Source organism: Megalobrama amblycephala, linkage group LG18, assembly GCF_018812025.1.
Source record: "Megalobrama amblycephala isolate DHTTF-2021 linkage group LG18, ASM1881202v1, whole genome shotgun sequence".
Lineage (NCBI taxonomy): Eukaryota > Metazoa > Chordata > Actinopteri > Cypriniformes > Xenocyprididae > Megalobrama > Megalobrama amblycephala.
This window is the reverse complement of record NC_063061.1, coordinates 8031818-8048795: the sequence shown is the minus strand read 5'-3', so window position 1 is coordinate 8048795 and position 16978 is coordinate 8031818. Positions and strand designations below refer to the sequence as shown.

At 39.8% G+C, this 16978-nt stretch overlaps 1 protein-coding gene across 2 annotated transcripts in view; it reads left to right on the top strand.

Annotated features, from left to right (window-relative positions):
* The window catches only part of ppp2r2bb (protein phosphatase 2, regulatory subunit B, beta b), a 99784-nt gene that overhangs the window by 31531 nt on the left and 51275 nt on the right, over positions 1–16978 (top strand). Inside the window, exon 1 of one of the 2 annotated variants that reach the window (XM_048165171.1) lies at positions 10507–11072. The exons of the other annotated variant lie outside the window; for it this stretch is intronic. Coding sequence (XP_048021128.1) covers positions 11003–11072 — 70 coding nt within the window. The 5' untranslated portion in view covers positions 10507–11002. Of the gene's footprint in view, positions 1–10506; positions 11073–16978 lie in introns of those variants that run through there. 2 annotated transcript variants of the gene reach the window in all.

Below are 16978 nucleotides of genomic sequence, written 5' to 3'. Positions count from 1 at the left end.
CACCGTCCTTCGGATGAGACGTTAAACCGAGGTCCTGACTCTCTGTGGTCGTTAAAAATCCCAGGATGTCCTTCGAAAAAGAGTAGGGGTGTAACCCCGACATCCTGGCCAGATTTGCCCATTGGCCTCTGTCCATCATGGCCTCCTAATCATCCCCATATATCTACTGATTGGCTTCATCACTCTGTCTCCTCTCCACCAATAAGCTGGTGTGTGGTGGGCGTTCTGGCACAATATGGCTGCCGTCGTATCATCCAGGTGGATGCTGTACATTGGTGGTGGTTGAGGAGATTCCCCCTTCAATATGTAAAGCGCTTTGAGTACCCAGAAAAGCGCTATATAAATGTAACAAATTATTATTATTAATGCAATGTAAGTCGCTTTGGATAAAAAGCATCTGCCAAATGTAAAAATAAATAAATAAAATAAATAAAACTTTATGGTAATGAGCTATGACGCGGAATGTAGAGGTCCTCGCTTGAGAAGATTCCGATTGATTGCTACAACTTGTCATTTACTTTGACCCTCCTGCCGGCGACGGTTTGAACGCACAGTACAGCGTTGTTGGCAGGGCGGCTAAGGCGAATGTTGACGCTCTCGCCGGCGACGGTGTGAACGCACGGTAAGGCACATTGAGTGCGTGTTTATTCCTCTCAACTGCGCAACGGCTTTTATGGTGAAGAAACGAGAGGTATGGTTGCAAATACAGGTGCTCTTGCAGACCGTCCACAAATTGTTGAGAAAGCAGATGCACAAAGTGAAATATGCCATTATTTTGCTTACATTGCCAACAGCCAGAGCAAGCCCACGGACACCACAAAGCCCGTCTGCAAAAGATGTTACAAAATAACGCAAGCGAAGGAAGTCAAAAGCATCTTGCCATCAAACATCCCGATTTGTACAAAGAATTTAAAGAACGACAAGTTAGTGAATGTGATACCAGCATTATGTTTATGCTCTCAGACATTAAATGAGTGTTATTTATTTATTTTACTCGTGCAAGCAGACCTCCGCAATGAGGTGTATTATTGAGTCTAAGTTTAATAAGTGATATCTGGTTGCAAAAATAAAATTAATTTAAAAATACATAAATATGTGAAGGGTATATACAGTTATTTTAAACCAATTTATGCTTTAATAACATTATTTTAATTATTTACAGTAATATAATTTTTTACAATAATCTTACTGTCAAAAACACCTAAATGTATAAAAAAAGCATAACAGCAAATAATTTACAGTTTTATTTATTTTATCGTGACAACAGTAGCCCTACATTTGATTACATTTTCAAAGATTGATTAAGACACTACAGGGAAAACCATTGTTTTTTTCATGCACATGTCTTTTTTTTGGGGGGGGGGGGGTATTTTGCTTTTATAATGTGTTCTTTCAGACTAGTGTAAAGAAAACATCCAAATTCCACAATTAAGTGTTTATTTTGCTAAACTAAAATCTTGCTGTTTCTGCATATTTCAAATGGGTTTCATGAAGGTACTGACAGGAATCCCCCCACCACAAGGTGCATCCTTGTGCTGTGCCTAAGAGTCTAATGGTGGAGGGAGGGAGGGAGGGGGGTTTTGAGGAGGATGAGGGGCTGGCGAAGGACAGGAATCAGGAGGAGCCGGCAGAGGGGAACACCACTGTGGAGCTGATGGAGGGAGGAGCCAAAGCGGAGCCTGATGGCTCTTGTGTCCAGAGTCTGGGGTATGACAGACGGAGGCGGATCTGGGTGAGATGGAGACCCCTGAAAAATCAAAGGCCAATGAACCGGAGCGACATTGCAGGTCCGGAAGTTCAAGGCGATGTCGTCAGCTTAAGGGACCGAGGTGAAGACGGGGGCTTAGCAGAACAGGGTGAGACTGGAAGGAGTGAGGACCAAATTGGAGCCAGAGAGGAGGAACCTGGTGGAACCAAAGTGGTGGAGGTCTGAGGCACAGCTAGAAGTCCAAAAGTCCATTGCAGAACCAGGCTGACAAGAGGCCAAGGTAGAGCCGGAGGGATGAGGGAGTCCTGTGAAACCCGAGCGATGTCGGACCATGGAGGAGCTAAGGGAGCGCAGAGCCAATGAGCTGACAGTCAAAGGTGGAGTCATGGGCCTGGAGGCCTGAGGTGAAGCCAGGGGATCCATCTTGCAGAGCCAAGCTAGTGGAGAGGAGACCTGAGACGGAGCCAGAGAGCTGGGTCTGCGGCGAGGGTGGAGTCAAGGAGGTGCAAGGCACCAGCAAAGCAGGTGAGTCCTAGTGAGTGAACGGAGCCAGCAGTGATGATAGAGACAACGGGATGGGCAGGTGACAGGGTGAGAGTGGATTGCCTAATGGATTCAGGGGACTAGGCGGAGCCAGCAGTGATGATGGAGACAATGGGGTGGGCAGGTGACAGGGTGAGAGTGGATTGCCTAATGGATTCAGGGGACTAGACAGAGCCAGCAGTGATGCTGGAGTTAATGGGTAGGCAGGTGACACAATGAGAGTGGATTGCCTAATGGATTCGGGGAACTAGACGGAGCCAGCAGTGATTATGGAGACAACGAGGTGAGCAGGGTAACCGGGACTAACCGGGTGGTAGTGGATTGTTTAGTGGATTCCTAGGAGTAAGTTCAGGAGTGGGGACAAGGGTGGGAGTTGGCTCTGCTGTGAAGTTAATGAGTAAGAGAACCATGACAGCTCCTGAGAGGACCGCCCCCACAGCACGGACTTTCTCTCTGTCATTTATATCATGGTCTCAAGGAGAGTCAAGACGCAGAATTACAAAAACAGATACTTTGAATCAATAAGGAGAATATCCACAGGAGAAATTACACAAACTACATTCAGAAAAGATGAGAACCTGTAATGAACTGAACAGAACAAGGAGTATATATAGAGAAGAGTTAACGAGGGAACTAAAACAAGACAGAGATGACAGTAATCAGTAACTAAGGAAATTAAGACAAGCGAACACTAATACAAGAAACATAAACACATCAAAAACATAAGAAAACTAAACATAACCCTGACAGGGACTGAGTAAATAATAGTTAACTACAGTAGCTTAACTGAACTAAGTATGAACAATATTTCTACAGCCTTTATTAATCTTAGTTCATGTTAATTTCAACAATTACTGCTACATTTTTTTTTTACTGCTAAAGTTGTATCTGTTAACATCAGTGGTGTACAGTAACTAAGTATTTTTCATCAGAGATTATTAATATCTCAGATGAAAAATGGCACTTTGACAAAAAATGTGACAAAAAAGCATGTATGAACATCAAAAGGTATGTTGAAAGACACAGTATAACTTACTGAAATGTATCAAGTAATCTCTCAACCAGTGACTACATTTACATGTGCACCAATAATTCAATTATTTCTCAATATCAGAGTTAATGGCAGTAAGATGTTTACATGACACAAGCAGAACTCTTCACTCCAGTGTACATGCAATTTTCATTACTCTGATTATTCGCTAATAAGTGGTTAGCCTATACCACACTCAGATAGGCATACAGTATGTATGTTACTGGCCATTGTTTTACTTTTATCTACTTGCATCAAATTCAAAATACATTTTTATAGACGTACTGGATATTATTTGGCGCCGTGATAAATATCACAATGCCGGGTTTGTCTAAGAGTGGTAATAATGTGATAATAAGGTGTTTACATGCCTGTATATTGCTATTTAAATTGGCATACACCACCTAGTGTATTATGTATTAATGTATTATGCTTACTACAATTATGAGCTTAATCGCATTACATTAATTGAAGTATTGTGTTTACATGAGGTAAAGTTAAAAACACTATAGGTGAGCTTATTTACTGTTAATTATATATATGTTTGAATAAATTTGCTATGAAGACAAGTGTTTATGAAATCAAAAAAGCAGTTGAATATAACAGCTCTCTTATTAATTTTAACTTCTAATATTATAGCAGTGTACCAAATGAGAGGGTTCCCTGTATAGTTTACAGCATTAGTTGGGAGAGATTTTTAGACTGATATCGGTAGATATCATTCTAAATAATCGGCTATCGGTGTAAGGAAGGATAGGCTTAGGGAGGAATGTCTGGCTTGATCCCAGCAGGGGAGTCTTTTAGAACACAGAGTCCAGGAGTACAGTTCCATTTAACCACTTTATTTATCCATTGAAGCAGGTAGAACAGAGCAAATGAGCAGGGAGTACATAATGTGTGGTTTCTGGACAAGAACAGAAATACAAACAATTCAATAAAGATAAATCTTATTCACATTTCATAAGCAAAAGATACACAATGTAAACAAAGAAACAAAAGAGAATGAACAAAAGAGAATCTCTCTATTATAGTCTATTGTGCATCGATGCAGGCATTTATAAATCAGGTCTAATTAGCACACAGCTGCAGTGATTGGTTAATTAACAGAGGGCGTGTACAAATCAATAAACATCTAACTGAAGAGAAACTAGGACTGGGCAAATGAAATTGGGGCATCTCAGTAAGGCAAACCAGGAAAAGGATTATAAACGATAACAAAAATAAAAGAAATAATAATCCTTAATACAATCGGTATTGTGACAAATTTAGTATAAATGCATTTCTAGTAATACTACTGTATGCTTATAATTAAAATGGTTATATCATCATAGGGACAAAAAATATAAGTTTAATCAAAATACAATTTAAGGAATTTGTAGGAAATATTTATGGCCAGTAAATTTTCTCAGTTCACCCACAGTTGGTTGGTTAATAATTAATTTTGGACATTAGTCATGGCTATTGCATTATACACATACCCAAAGAGACATTTACATAATAAGTTCACTACAGTAAATGTATTTTTAATTTGGTTTTACAAACTGAGGGACAAGTCAAAATTATTTTCTTTGCTAATCAACAACAGATTTCGTAATTAGATCTTAAGTTCTATTTAACCTGGAATATTCCTTTAAGTACATTTCTTATCATCAGCTTTCTATGCTAAGAATATGGCTATGAATGAATTTAAACCTCAAGTGACTGAACAGAAATAATCTTCTGTAATTCCAACTGAACTAGTATCAAGATTACTCAAGGGGTTTGGCATTTCCTGTTATCTTCTAATTAAAGGGATTTTAGGCAGAGAGGATTTAATTCACCACAAAGTGACACAATAGAATTGGGATATGAAGATTTTGAAGTGGTCAACAATAAGAGAATATCTAAGGTCCATGCCTCACTTCTCTGTATTATGGAGGAATAGAGATACTGCATTTGACTCATTTTGTGTGCAGTTCAAGTGCAGTGATGTGTCAAATAACCTGTGCAGGCTGTAAATGTTTTAGCACCGTCAAAAATGAGACAGGTTTTGTTGGAAATGTAATATGAAGAAATCATAGGCTGTTATTAGAAGTGCATTGGCAGGAAAATTACATACACATGAAAAGGGACACATTATAAATAACAACTCTTGTCTTTGAAGGAGTCTACAATAATATAAAAGTGCCATGTACTACCATGTTCTTTGACATGAACCGTGGTATACATTAAAATACTTTACAGCATTATATAAATACTTATTCAATCCTTAAACTTGACAAAAGCGATCATTCAATACTTAAAAAAAAAAAAAAAAAAAAAATCATAATGCAGGATGGCATAAAGGGATAGTTCACCCAAAAATTTAAATTCACCTTTTTGTTTTCACTCATGTTGTTTCAAACACTAATGTTTTGTGACAACATGTCCCAGTACACAAGGTTTTAAGGATAAAACGATTATAAAACACAACAAAATTCATGAAACACAAATGTAACATACATAAACAAGTGAAACCAGAAATTTTAAACCAATATTTTGGCCAACAAATACTAAATTATTTGTATAAATGTACAACTTTTAAAACATTGTAATGTAACTGGTGTCATAATGATGGTGAACCTGGAGACTGATGAGTGGTGGGAACTTATAACAAAGGAACACAGAAACCAATGAAAATCAAACAAAGAGTCCAAAACATACAGACATGTGTCATTACCTCCCCCTCCCGCAAGGTGCGTCCTCTTGCCAAACAAGAGTCCAACCAGAGAGGGGGGGCAGGCACCCTGAAGTCCTGGAGGTGACGGGCAGGTGAACAGGGCGGTTCTGGCAGGTTAGTGAGCCTCCAGGGTGGCTCCGGGAGCTTGAGAGGCCAGGGCAGAGCCGAGAGCTCAGGAGCTCGGGTGGCCAGGGCGGAGCCGGCAACTCTGGCGACCAGGGCAGACCCGATCATTCAGGGGACCAGGGCAGAGCTGGCCGTTAAGGGATGGCCTCCTTGGCTGTGGACTGGTAGCCAACCCCCAAATTTTATTGGGCGGAACTATGGCTGTGATCACTGGAATGGGCTCTGTGGCAGAGTCTGGAGCAGACTCAGGGTCTGAAGCCATTACTGGACTCTGGTCAGGGGCTGGAGAAGACACTGGAGCGGACTCAGGGGCTGGAGCAGACACTGGAACGGACTCAGGGGCTGGAGTTATATCTGGGACCCAAGATATACCCCTCATACTCCACCAATACTCCTAGGGGCACATGCGTGGCTGCCATGACTGAACGAGACTCAGAAATGTTGGCCATGACGGGACAGGGCTCTGGAATGGCGTCCATTTTGGGACAAGGCTCTGGAAGGGCGGTGGCCATTTTGGAACAAGACTCTGGAATGGCAGTGGCCATGATGGGAAGAGACTCTGGAAGGGTGGCAGCCATCTTGGAACAAGACTCTGGAATGGCGGCCAGTGGGGTAGCGTGAGATGCGGCCTGCATCTTCACTGGTCTGAGGACAGGGATGGTCTTTGGAGCTGCAGATGGAGGAAGGGAGGCGGATTTCAGTGCGGACCTGACAGATGTAAACGGCGTGTCAACACTGTTGGAAACCCATTTTCGGACATGGGAAACACAGGAGGGCAGGAATAGATGGGTCCATTGGAGTGGTATGTGGAGGGCATGGGGTGAGCTGGCGAGGTCAAGTGTGTTTCAGAGGGGGCTGGATGAGGAAATCACTCCTTTTCTTTAATTTCTTTTACTTCTAAATTTGAACCGTTTAAATAAAGAACATGATTTATCGACTCGACTAAAGAGAAATAAGCTGGCTTGCTATAACAAATAGTATCCTTATCCAGTCCCATCTGAAAACACACACTGAGGGAGGCGACAGGCCAGATCACCTGATGGAAAAAGCTCAAGAAAATCCTCCACATACTTTCCAAAGGCCGACCATTTTGCCACAGGTCCACAGACGATCCTCAGCCAGGATCATGTTTTTTTGGGTCTGGTCTTCTGTAACATAACAGGCAGGCAGGCAGACAAAGATGAGTAACTTTCCAATACAAGATTTAATAACAGAATTCAAACTGGCAGGGATACACACACGTCTAAACTGAAACGAGACCGAACCAAGAACAACAAACAGGCAGAAACTTAAGTAGTGAGGATAACAAGGTGATTAACGATACACAGCTGATAAACATGAACTCAATTATGGTGACCATGGAGGCTGATGAGTGGCGGGAACTGATAACAAAGGAACACAGGAACCAATGAAAATCAAACAGTCCAAAACAAACAGATGTGACAAACAAGACAACTTGCCTTAAATATAAATGTGACAAATACACTATGCAACTTTTGGCCCTCTAGTGGTTCAAACACAAAACAGCATGCATTTTGTGGAAGAACATTGTTTAGGTTGTGCTTCGGCTCTGCATGAATGTGCGGATGAATACGTTTCTCCCACTGCTCATAAAACATTCAATACTAGGCTTAAGAGATATAACCAGTTTAGATGGAAAGGATCTCAAGCTGACTGTAGCTGAAAAATGTTGTAGCAATACTAATTTTCAACACATAAAGTGATATATACTATATCTTTGCAAAATGTAAACTAGCCCAGCAAAATATTTAAAGTTGGATATACAGTACATCCAATTTTGCCCACATACATATAGTACGCTTACGTAAAGCAATATATAATATATAGCAAATAAAGACTACATGATTGTTTATATTGTCGCAAAATTTTAACTATATTATCATACAGCCTTATATATTTAACTTTATCCACATTCCTACAGTATACTCAAGTAAAACTCTCTATAGCTACTACTGTATATAGCAAATGTCAACTGCTTGTTTGTGTATATTTTTGCAACCTGTAAACTATATTTTAACACCGCTATATATATTAAGTTGGATATTTCCAACTTTATCCGCATACATATAGTACTCACGCAAACGATATATACAAACCCGATTCCAAAAAAGTTGGGACACTGTACAAATTGTGAATAAAAAAGGAATGCAATAATTTACAAATCTCATAAACTTATATTTTATTCACAATAGAATATAGATAACATATCAAATGTTGAAAGTGAGACATTTTGAAATGTCATGCCAAATATTGGCTCATTTTGGATTTCATGAGGGCTACACATTCCAAAAAAGTTGGGACAGGTAGCAATAAGAGGCCGGAAAGTTAAATGTACATATAAGGAACAGCTGGAGGACCAATTTGCAACTTATTAGGTCAATTGGCAACATGATTGGGTATAAAAAGAGCCTCTCAGAGTGGCAGTGTCTCTCAGAAGTCAAGATGGGCAGATGATCACCAATTCCCCCAATGCTGTGGCAAAAAATAGTGGAGCAATATCAGAAAGGAGTTTCTCAGAGAAAAATTGCAAAGAGTTTGAAGTTATTATCATCTACAGTGCATAATATCATCCAAAGATTCAGAGAATCTGGAACAATCTCTGTGCGTAAGGGTCAAGGCCGGAAAACCATACTGGATGCCCATGATCTTCAGGCTCTTAGACGGCACTGCATCACATACAGGAATGCTACTGTAATGGAAATCACAACATGGACTCAGGAATACTTCCAGAAAACATTGTCGGTGAACACAATCCACCGTGCCATTCGCCGTTGCCGGCTAAAACTCTATAGGTCAAAAAAAGAAGCCATATCTAAACATGATCCAGAAGCGCAGGCATTTTCTCTGGGCCAAGGCTCATTTAAAATGGACTGTGGCAAAGTGGAAAACTGTTCTGTGGTCAGACGAATCAAAATTTGAAGTTCTTTTTGGAAAACTGGGACGCCATGTCATCCGGACTAAAGAGGACAAGGACAACCCAAGTTGTTATCAGCGCTCAGTTCAGAAGCCTGCATCTCTGATGGTATGGGGTTGCATGAGTGCGTGTGGCATGGGCAGCTTACACATCTGGAAAGGCACCATCAATGCTGAAAGGTATATCCATGTTCTAGAACAACATACGCTCCCATCCAGACGTCGTCTCTTTCAGGGAAGACCTTGCATTTTCCAACATGACAATGCCAGACCACATACTGCATCAATTACAACATCATGGCTGCGTAGAAGAAGCATCCCGGTACTGAAATGGCCAACCTGCAGTCCAGATCTTTCACCCATAGAAAACATTTGGCACATCATAAAGAGGAAGATGCAACAAAGAAGACCTAAGACTCTTTTTTGAGATATGTTGATGCCATGAAATTTAAAATCGACTTATTTTTCCCTTAAAATGATACATTTTCTCAGTTTAAACTTTTGATATGTCATCTATGTTGTATTCTAAATAAAATATTGAAATTTGAAACTTCCACATCATTGCATTCTGTTTTTATTCACAATTTGTACAGTGTCCCAACTTTTTTGGAATCGTGTTTGTACTCAATATAGCAAATCGCAATTGCTTGATTGTTTATATCACTGTAAAATATAAAGTATATTAGTCTGCTAAATGCAACACTATTAAGATATTATAAACATTAACATGATTTTCTGTAGAGCTGCTTTGAATCAATGTATGTGAAAAGTGCATACAAATAAAACTGACTTGACTACTAGCGCCGTTGTGAAGTTTAATCTCTTTATTATAACCCGGCCATTCAAAATCTTTATTATGATTCTTTTTTTAATGTACGCCAGTGAGGTTTTAGTTTGTTCACATAAATAATTGACACAATATTATATTTTATATTTACAATATTCGTTTGAAGGACAGAATTCATAAAAAAGGGATTTGAAACCAACAAAACCACTGCTAACTGGACTTTTGACACAGACCAGTTCTGAAATATAGCTCCTGTGACAACTAATGCCTTGAACATGGGCTGGCATATGCAAATATTGGGGGCGTACATATTAATGATCCCGACTGTTGCGTCACAGCCGGTGTTATGTTGAGATTCGCCTGTTCTTCAGAGGTAGTTTGCACAAATCAAATTTACATAAGAAGGAGGAAACAATGATGTTTGAGACTCACTGTATGTCATTTCCATGTACAGAACTCTAATTATTTAACTATGCCGAGGTAAATTCAATTTTCAATTCTAGGGCACCTTTAAAAAAATGTCCATGTCACCTGTCGGTGTTCAATGACATTGCCTTATTATACTCAGAAGGAGGTTCATCATCACCATCAGTATTAGGCTATAAAAGTGATGCAGATGCCAGATGGGCATAACTCAACAAGTGCTGAAACACCATCGCACATAACATCATCATCTGCGCACAGACTGGAGTGATGCTGCTGACGCAGGTGGACAGGCGGAGTCACTGTTACAGCGCCAGTCTCACTTCAGCCGATGCGGCGCGTCCACGGGAGCGTCACGTCAGCACTTCAGCGAGCTCATACGAAGCGACAGAGAGGAAAGCGAGCTCTCTATGCCGGCAGTCTGAGGCAGCACCGCCGGTCACATCTGAAACTCGTCAAACTGTGCATGACAACTCATTTCAAGGCATGGATTTGGACGCGGATTGTTGTTATTTTGGATGACGCTTGTGCAACTTTACATTAAATCACAGTTTGCTGCAGACAGCCCCGCCTTGTGACACCTTGCGAACCGACACCGGCTTTCTATTGACGGATTTGCTGTGTAACGTAGGCTAATGGTGCGTCCGTGTCTTGCGCACCGGGCTCTGGGCTGAACGCACGCACACGCGCGGATCATGGATAGATAGCGCGTTTCTCTCTCTGCGTTTGTCAGTGTTATCAGCGCCTTTCTCAATGGATGAGGAAATAGACACCCGCAAGATCAACAACAGCTTCCTCCGAGACCACAACTATGCAACTGAAGGTATATCTCATCACATGATCACCTCCTCTCAGGTGCATATAGAGTCAGAAATACTGAAGCAATTATTTGGAATCAGTCTTAAAGGTTGCTGGTTTGGCTTCAGAAAGGCTGACTGGATAAACTGATTTTTATTTTATTATTTATTTGTTAAGAAAAGTGAATCAATAGGATTTTCATTTTATCCTGCTGATGCTTAAGATCCTTTCTTCTAACATAGCGCTACAGAAAACTGAATCTTTTAGAATATACATAGAGCTAGATGAAAAAGACATTTTATTATTATTATTATTATTATTAGTTTATGAAGTAGGATTTTATTTGATTAATGCCAAATTATCATGGAAATCCATTTAGCAATCATAGTCATGTCCTTTTTTTAAGTACAGATGCATATTTCATATCAGTCATGCTGGGATCTTCCATTTGTAACACAAATATAATGATGCGTAATACTGGTTGTAATGTTTTATTTGAGCTAAAAATAGCTGAGCAGTCTGACTAACACTTTAAGAAGATTTTCTGCTGGTGGTTTAGTCCACCCAGCTCCATCAGTATAAGAGCTGACAGTTTAGTCTGTGCAATATTTCAATGCGGTCAATGTAGGATACATTAAGATCTATTTCTGACCAATAAACCAGCTATACAACTTCAATCATAATCTAGAACCAATTTTAATAGGAATTTAATTATCCAACATTAAAGAAAAGCTTGATCTTTTAGAACACATACATTATGTAGGAAATAATACCACATCTTTATGAGGTGCAGTTCATACAGGGTCATATATGATTCCTTTAGAATTGGTTCCAATCCAAATTATAATGGAAGTTCCAAATGGAATCTTGTACACATTCCTTTAGGAGAACTATAAATACAAAATCGTCATTTCTCTCGAATCATCAAATGAAATGCTTACAGTGGAAACCTACTTTATAAATTGCCTTTTTTTACTGTTGGAATTAGAAACGTGTTTTCCATTGTGAACCGTTGCAGTTCTGCTTGTCTTCCAAGGCAGTGCAGCAGCCAGTGCAAACTCTAGATTATATTGACAGTATAAAGGCATTCTTCTTCTCTGACAATAGACAGCTGAAGAGTTTCACTGAGCCAGACCCTCCTCTCATGCACAGACAAGAAGCCTTCAACAGGACTGGTGCGATGCATCAGTGAATGGGGGGGTTGGTTGGAGACAGAGACGGAGAGAGAAAGGGAGGGAGGGAGGGATGGCGAGAGAAGGGAATAAATCAGAGATTAAAGCCAGAGAACACATAGACAGATGTGATGTCATTCCAGCTGCGAAAATCCACATTTCAGGCTGGCTATGCTCAAATCCAGTCTTTAAGAGTATTTATTCTTAATGAAATCAAAATGGACCCTATTTACATTCTTAGTTCACATTCCTGGTCTTACTGTGCGTAATTCTCTAGCCTTTTTACATTTAGTTTATAGCTGTTGTGGGAGATTTTTTCAGTGTATTTTGGAGTAAAAAGAATCAAAATGCTGATGGTTATTTTGGCAACTATAGGAGTCATTTTTCATGTAAATTTTTGAGCTGTTATGCTATGTATTGACGTCAAAGCTGTTTGGTTTGGCAATTGTCTTCTGTTTTGTAGCATTAAAAGCATTGATTGCGTCTGTGTGTACTTCACCCATTGACCTGAGATGAGCTCCTGTCGTCTGGAGAACAGAATCTACTACATGCCACTTCTCATCTTCCCTTGTTAATTCTCTGTGAATTATGCAAGTGCTGCCCTCTCATCCATCACTTACTGCCCTTGTAGAACATGCCTTCTGTGTGTCTGATGGCCAAACTTACCCTTACTTTAAAATAGAGTCAAATGATTAAATCATGGACTATTTATAGCATAGTGTTCTTAGTAATTTTTTTTTAACTTCCAAAAAAAAAAAAAAAAAAACAGCCCTGTAACTCTAAGAATGAAATTTTCACACTATTAATTAAAATTCTGGGTTTGTTATTCCAAACCCATTTGACTGCACTGGTTGCTTTTTCCCCATTCATTTTCCATTCCATTCATTTTTAAGCTTTACAAATTAAGCAAAAGCACCAAAACAATATCAAGTATCATTAGAATAGTTGTAATTCATATGACTTCTGAAGCCATACAGTTGCTTTGTGTGAGGAACAGACTGAAATTTACATTAATCTTCTGATAATCTTTCCCGGAAGTAAGCTGCTGAACACTGTAACCAGATCATTGAGTCCAGTGAGTTGAAGTGAACAGAGTTAAATTGGTTAACCAATCATTCAGACTTTTTTTTTTTTAACTGGATCAACTAATTCATTGAAAATATGTTATTAATTTACGAATTGGACATTACTACTATCATTAACTCTTGTGAATGCATCTATAGGATGGATGTCAGAATTGTTAGGGGCTGCGCAATTAATCTTAAAAATAAGCAATATTATGTTCATCAAAGTTGTGCTAAGAACTAAGACAACTTTGAACTTTTTTGATCCACTTCAAATGTTGACTACTGTAGTTCACTTCAGAATTGAAATTTCCTGATAATTTTACTCACCCCTATGTCATCCAAGATGTTTATGTCTTTCTGTCTTCAGTTGAAAAAAAATTAAGGTTTTTGAGGAAAACATTTCAGGATTTTTCTTCATATAGTGGACTTCAACAGCTAACAACGGGTTGAAGGTCCAAATTGAAGTTTTTATTGCAGCTTCAAAGGGCTCTACACGATCCCAGCCAAGGAATAAGGGTCTTATCTAACAAAGCGATCAGTCATTTTGTAAAAAAATTCATATACTTTTTTAACCACAAATGCTCATCTTGCACTGCTCAGCGATGTTCATGCATTATGTAATCACGTTGGAAAGGTCGCGTAACGTGTCTACAAGCGAACTTGCAAAGACTAAGTCAAACGCCCTTTACAAAAAAAAAAAGGTAAAACAACAATGTCGGATAATTTTGAAGTTGGAGGATAAATGGCAAAAAAAAAAATATATATATATTTTTTTTTTTTTTTTGACCGATCGTTTCACTAGATAAGACACTTATTCCTTGGCTGGGATCATGTAGAGCCCTTTGAAGCTGCACTGAAACTGACGTTTGGACCTTCAACCTGTTGGTAGTCATTGAAGTCCACTATATAGAGGAAAATCCTGGAATGTTTTCTTCAAAAACCTTCATTTCTTTTCGACTGAAGAAAGAAAGATATAAACATCTTGGATGACATGGGGGAGTAAATTATCAGGAAATTTCAATTCTGATGTGAACTAATCCTTTGTCTAGAAAGGTATAAGCACATTTCTACTTAATTAATAGAATATCATGAACACTTAGGGTTGGCTTCTGACTTGGTTCAGTAAATACAACCTAGTTATTACAGTACCCTAGAAACAATGAATGTAAACATCTAGTTGTTAATTGTCTTGAGCAATGTTAGAGCGTCAGCAAGCTGAGATTTTGAAGCACTCTTGCCTAGAATTATAATAGCATTTACAACTGACTCTGGGTAATAGGACAGTAGGGAAAACTTTCAGAAGCCTCTGAATGTTGTGCTTTTTTTAATTTGCAGAAAACCGACTAACAGTTATTACCAGACACAGTGGTGAAGAGCTTACAGCTTGAGCAGTTAACTTCTACCATACTAATGCATCTGCGGTTTTGACAATCAGATAAATAAATGATGACCTATGCATTTTTAAAGCAGTTTTAATGCAACCATGTTTAACCCTGCTACGCTCCGGTCCACAGGGCTCTGTCAGGATCTTTGTGCAGGGTAGACAACAACTGAGCATATACAGTATACACTACAAAATGAAAGCCTTCAAGCAAAGGTGAAATTTATACATGGGCTGAAAGGTTGACATGCACGAGTCATTCAAGACCTTTTGACCTCAGTCACATAGAGCGATCAAAGGTGATGTTATTTAAATCACAGCTGAGCAGACAAAACAATCCAATGTTTAGTCTACAGTAAAATAAACCTGCACCCTTCAAAGACATTGCCTTCATCTCAGACATTTTTTTCCTCAAAATTGAAGGAAGTTGTCTGTGAAGTATCATGAGGTGAACTACAGAGGATATAGGTCAGAGTGAAACTCCAGGATGATCCGTGGTGATCTGCAGAATAAGGCTTGGTCAGGTGCACTCAAGGGGTGAGTGGGAAGGCAGGGTGACTTCATGAGCGATCCTTCTCTAATCTGATTTCTAATCTGAGTCTTATCTGGCTCATCTCCGTCCCTCCAGATGCTTCCTCTGAATTTTCTGGAAAGCAGATTTTCTCTAGAACAGTATATTTAGGAAGACTGAGAAAATCATGGTGTGTGTATAAAACCATTATAAAAATCTTAAAGGGGGCCTATAATGCCCCTTTTACAAGATGTAATATAAGTCTCTCTTGTCCCCAGAATGTGTCTGTGAAGTTTCAGCTCAAAATACCCCACAGATCATTTATTATAGCTTGTCAAATTTGCCCCTATTTGGGTGTGAGCAAAAACACGCCGTTTTTGTGTGTGTCCCTTTAAATGCAAATGAACTGCTGCTCCCGGCCCCCTTTCCAGAAGTGGGCGGAGCTTTAACAGCTCACGCTTTGGTTGCTCAACAACAACAAAGCTGGAGAATCTCACGCAGCAAAAAATGAGGATTGACAGTAACGGTGTTCAGCCTTAAGCCGAGTTCAGACTGCACGATTTTAGCCCCGATTTTGGCTCGCCGACAGGTTTTGAGAAATCACCGACAAATGCCGGAAATCACAGGCAAATTGGTGCTCGTTCAAGCGAGTGACAATCACGCAGTGTGAATGAGCAAAGACGTGATCTGAGAGAATCGCCGACGAGTCGCTGACGCCCTTGAGATATTTGGCATGCTAAATATCTGGACCTGTCGACCTTTCAAAATCCTGCTGTGTGAAAAGTGTTCTGACTGAAAACTATATCGGCAATGACCGACAGCCAATGAGAGAGCAAGATACAGAGCAGCGTGGAGTTCGGGGAGGAGTTATAGACCACTCTCGTTGCAGAACACACAATCCTTGTTCCTCTTGTCTCCCCAACCATTTCCTCCTCGATATTCTTCTTTTCTTTTTCTTGTTTTCGCTTCAAATCAGCGCACAGGCAATTCGTATTGCAAGCTTCTTGAGGGCTACCATTTTTAATAATAATCCCAGTCTCACTCCGGTCTTGCACGCGTGATATCGCGTTGTTTCATTGTCACATCTCGCATGTGTTTGGTTGTGAAACGTAGTTTGTGTGTCAGACAGAGTTGTCGGCGATTCATCCTATTGTAAAGTCATGCAGTGTGAAACCTTCTGTTGCCGATCCATCGTGCAGTTTGAACACAGCAGCGACTGAATGCTGGCCAAGATAGTCATGCACTGTGAAAAGAACAGTGACCCGACTACTTTGAAAATCATGCAGTCTGAACTCGGCTTTACTGAACAAACCGGAGACAGACACTGATGGAGAGATTCAGGAAGAAGTTAAAACTTATAGAATGCATATGGATGTTTCTGAACAGTTAGTGGACAAAGTTAGTGGATGTAGTTGCTGTGGAGTTGATTCATCTCATTGACTAGCATGTACCGTTATGTTAAACTTTTGTGCAAATCCAACATTGAATTGACCCTCGTTTGTGAAGCAGTCTGGCGTAAAACGACGGCATGACAAGAACACTCTACGACAACAACTCTTCCTCTTCTCTAAAGCAGCCCAACATGGTCTCACCCTCCTTTATTGCGTGTTCTCGGGGGCAGAGTTTATGAATATTTTAGGGTTAGTGATGTCACTAACCCAGTAAGAAGCTCATTGTAGTCCCTACCAGCTGTTTGTTGTAGTCTTTAAGAAGCGATTTCTGTAAAAGAAAATGTCTCTATTTGCATTGAACTTTGAGTGTCGTCACTTTGCAGATGTTGTTTATGCTCAAACAGCAACA